The sequence below is a fragment of the Caretta caretta genome, chromosome 11 (genome assembly GCF_965140235.1).
Source record: "Caretta caretta isolate rCarCar2 chromosome 11, rCarCar1.hap1, whole genome shotgun sequence".
In the NCBI taxonomy this organism is placed as follows: domain Eukaryota; kingdom Metazoa; phylum Chordata; order Testudines; family Cheloniidae; genus Caretta; species Caretta caretta.
In genome coordinates this window covers 25,364,966-25,367,396 of record NC_134216.1, presented here as the reverse complement: position 1 = coordinate 25,367,396, position 2,431 = coordinate 25,364,966, and the positions used below count along the sequence as shown (strand labels likewise).

The 2,431-nt window shown below is 49.2% G+C and overlaps 1 protein-coding gene across 1 annotated transcript; it reads left to right on the top strand.

The window, feature by feature from the left end:
* Window positions 1-647: 647 nt before the first annotated feature.
* Window positions 648-2,153, top strand: LOC142068501 (uncharacterized). The gene is made up of 2 exons (XM_075117651.1): window positions 648-1,227; window positions 1,616-2,153. Exons 1-2 carry the CDS (start codon window positions 648-650, stop codon window positions 2,134-2,136), a joined length of 1,101 nt encoding a protein of 366 aa, XP_074973752.1. The 3' UTR covers window positions 2,137-2,153.
* The last annotated feature ends 278 nt before the right edge of the window (window positions 2,154-2,431 follow it).

Genomic DNA, 2,431 nt, shown 5'->3' with positions numbered 1-2,431 from the left:
ACAGGTGAAGGACAAGAGAAAAGTGCAAAACAAACGGCCTTTTAAGGAACGTAAGCTGTTGTTCTCTCTAGACCCTGGGGTGATAATTTTATTTTTTATGAATATTCCATGAAATGAGAATATAAAAGGGACTTCGAGCAGACTGCATATTGTATCTCTAAATGGCACATGACTATATTAAGGGGGAATTCTTACCAGTGAACCATTGTGCAATAGCTGAGGTGTTGCAGAATTTCAGGAACTGTGACCTAGTGTAAGCAGCAAAGAGTCCTGTGGCACCTGATAGACTAAGCCCTGGTCTACACTAGGACTTTAGATCGAATTTAGCAGCGTTAAATCGATTTAAACCTGCACCCGTCCACACAATGAAGCCCTTTATTTCGACTTAAAGGGCTCTTAAAATCGATTTCCTTACTCCACCCCTGACAAGTGGATTAGCGCTTAAATCGACGTTGCCGGCTCGAATTTGGGGTACTGTGGACACAATTCGATGGTATTGGCCTCCGGGAGCTATCCCAGAGTGCTCCATTCTGACCGCTCTGGACAGCACTCTCAACTCAGATGCACTGGCCAGGTAGACAGGAAAAGAACCGCGAACTTTTGAATCTCATTTCCTGTTTGGCCAGCGTGGCAAGCTGCAGGTGACCATGCAGAGCTCATCAGCAGAGGTGACCATGATGGAGTCCCAGAATCGCAAAAGAGCTCCAGCATGGACTGAACGGGAGGTACGGGATCTGATCGCTGTTTGGGGAGAGGAATCCGTGCTATCAGAACTCCGTTCCAGTTTTCGAAATGCCAAAACCTTTCTGAAAATCTCCCAGGGCATGAAGGACAGAGGCCATAACAGGGACCCGAAGCAGTGCCGCGTGAAACTGAAGGAGCTGAGGCAAGCCTACCAGAAAACCAGAGAGGCGAACGGCCGCTCTGGGTCAGAGCCCCAAACATGCCGCTTCTATGATGAGCTGCATGCCATTTTAGGGGGTTCAGCCACCACTACCCCAGCCGTGTTGTTTGACTCCTTCAATGGAGATGGAGGCAATACAGAAGTAGGTTTTGGGGACGAAGAAGATGATGAGGAGGAGGTTGTAGATAGCTCACAGCAAGCAAGCGGAGAAACCGGTTTTCCCGACAGCCAGGAACTGTTTCTCACCCTAGACCTGGAGCCAGTACCCCCCGAACCCACCCAAGGCTGCCTCCTGGACTCAGCAGGCGGAGAAGGGACCTCTGGTGAGTGTACCTTTTAAAATGCTATACATGGTTTAAAAGCAAGCATGTGAAAGGATTACTTTGCCCTGGCATTTGCGGTTCTGCCTTTGCAAAAGGTTTCTGGGGAGGGCAGCCTTATTTCGTCCTTCATGGTAGGACACTTTACCACTCCAGGCCAGCAACACGTACTGGGGAATCACTGTAGAACAAAGCATTGCAGTGTATGTTTGCTGGCATTCAACCAAAATCCGTTCACGCGGTGGGAGGAGGCAAAATGCGACCTTGTAACGAAAGCACATGTGCTATGTATGTAATGTTAACTTTCAAGGTTTACCCTGAAAGAGTGTAGCCACTGTTTTATAAAATGTGTCTTTTTAAATACCGCTGTCCCTTTTTTTTTCTCCACCAGCTGCATGTGTTTCAATGATCACAGGATCTTCTCCTTCCCAGAGGCTAGTGAAGCTTAGAAAGAAAAAAAAACGCACTCGCGATGAAATGTTCTCCGAGCTCATGCTGTCCTCCCACACTGACAGAGCACAGACGAATGCGTGGAGGCAAATAATGTCAGAGTGCAGGAAAGCACAAAATGACCGGGAGGAGAGGTGGAGGGCTGAAGAGAGTAAGTGGCGGGCTGAAGACAGGGCTGAAGCTCAAAGGTGGCGGCAGCGTGATGAGAGGAGGCAGGATTCAATGCTGAGGCTGCTGCAGGACCAAACCAGTATGCTCCAGTGTATGGTTGAGCTGCAGCAAAGGCAGCTGGAGCACAGACTGCCACTGCAGCCCCTCTGTAACCAACCGCCCTCCTCCCCAAGTTCCATAGCCTCCACACCCAGACGCCCAAGAACACGGTGGGGAGGCCTCCGGCCAACCAGCCACTCCCCCACAGAGGATTGCCCAAAAAAAAGAAGGCTGTCATTCAATAAATTTTAAAGTTGTAAACTTTTAAAGTGCTGTGCTTAAAGTGCTGTGTGGCATTTTCCTTCCCTCCTCCACCACCCCTCCTGGGATACCTTGGTAGTCATCCCCCTATTTGTGTGATGAATGAATAACGAATGCATGACTGTGAAGCAGCAATGACTTTATTGGCTCTGCAAGCAATGATTAAAGGGAGGAGGGGAGGGTGGTTAGCTTACAGGGAAGTAGAGTGAACCAAGGGGCGGGGGGGTTCATCAAGGAGAAACAAACAGAACTTTTACACCGTAGCCTGGCCAGTCATGAAACTGTT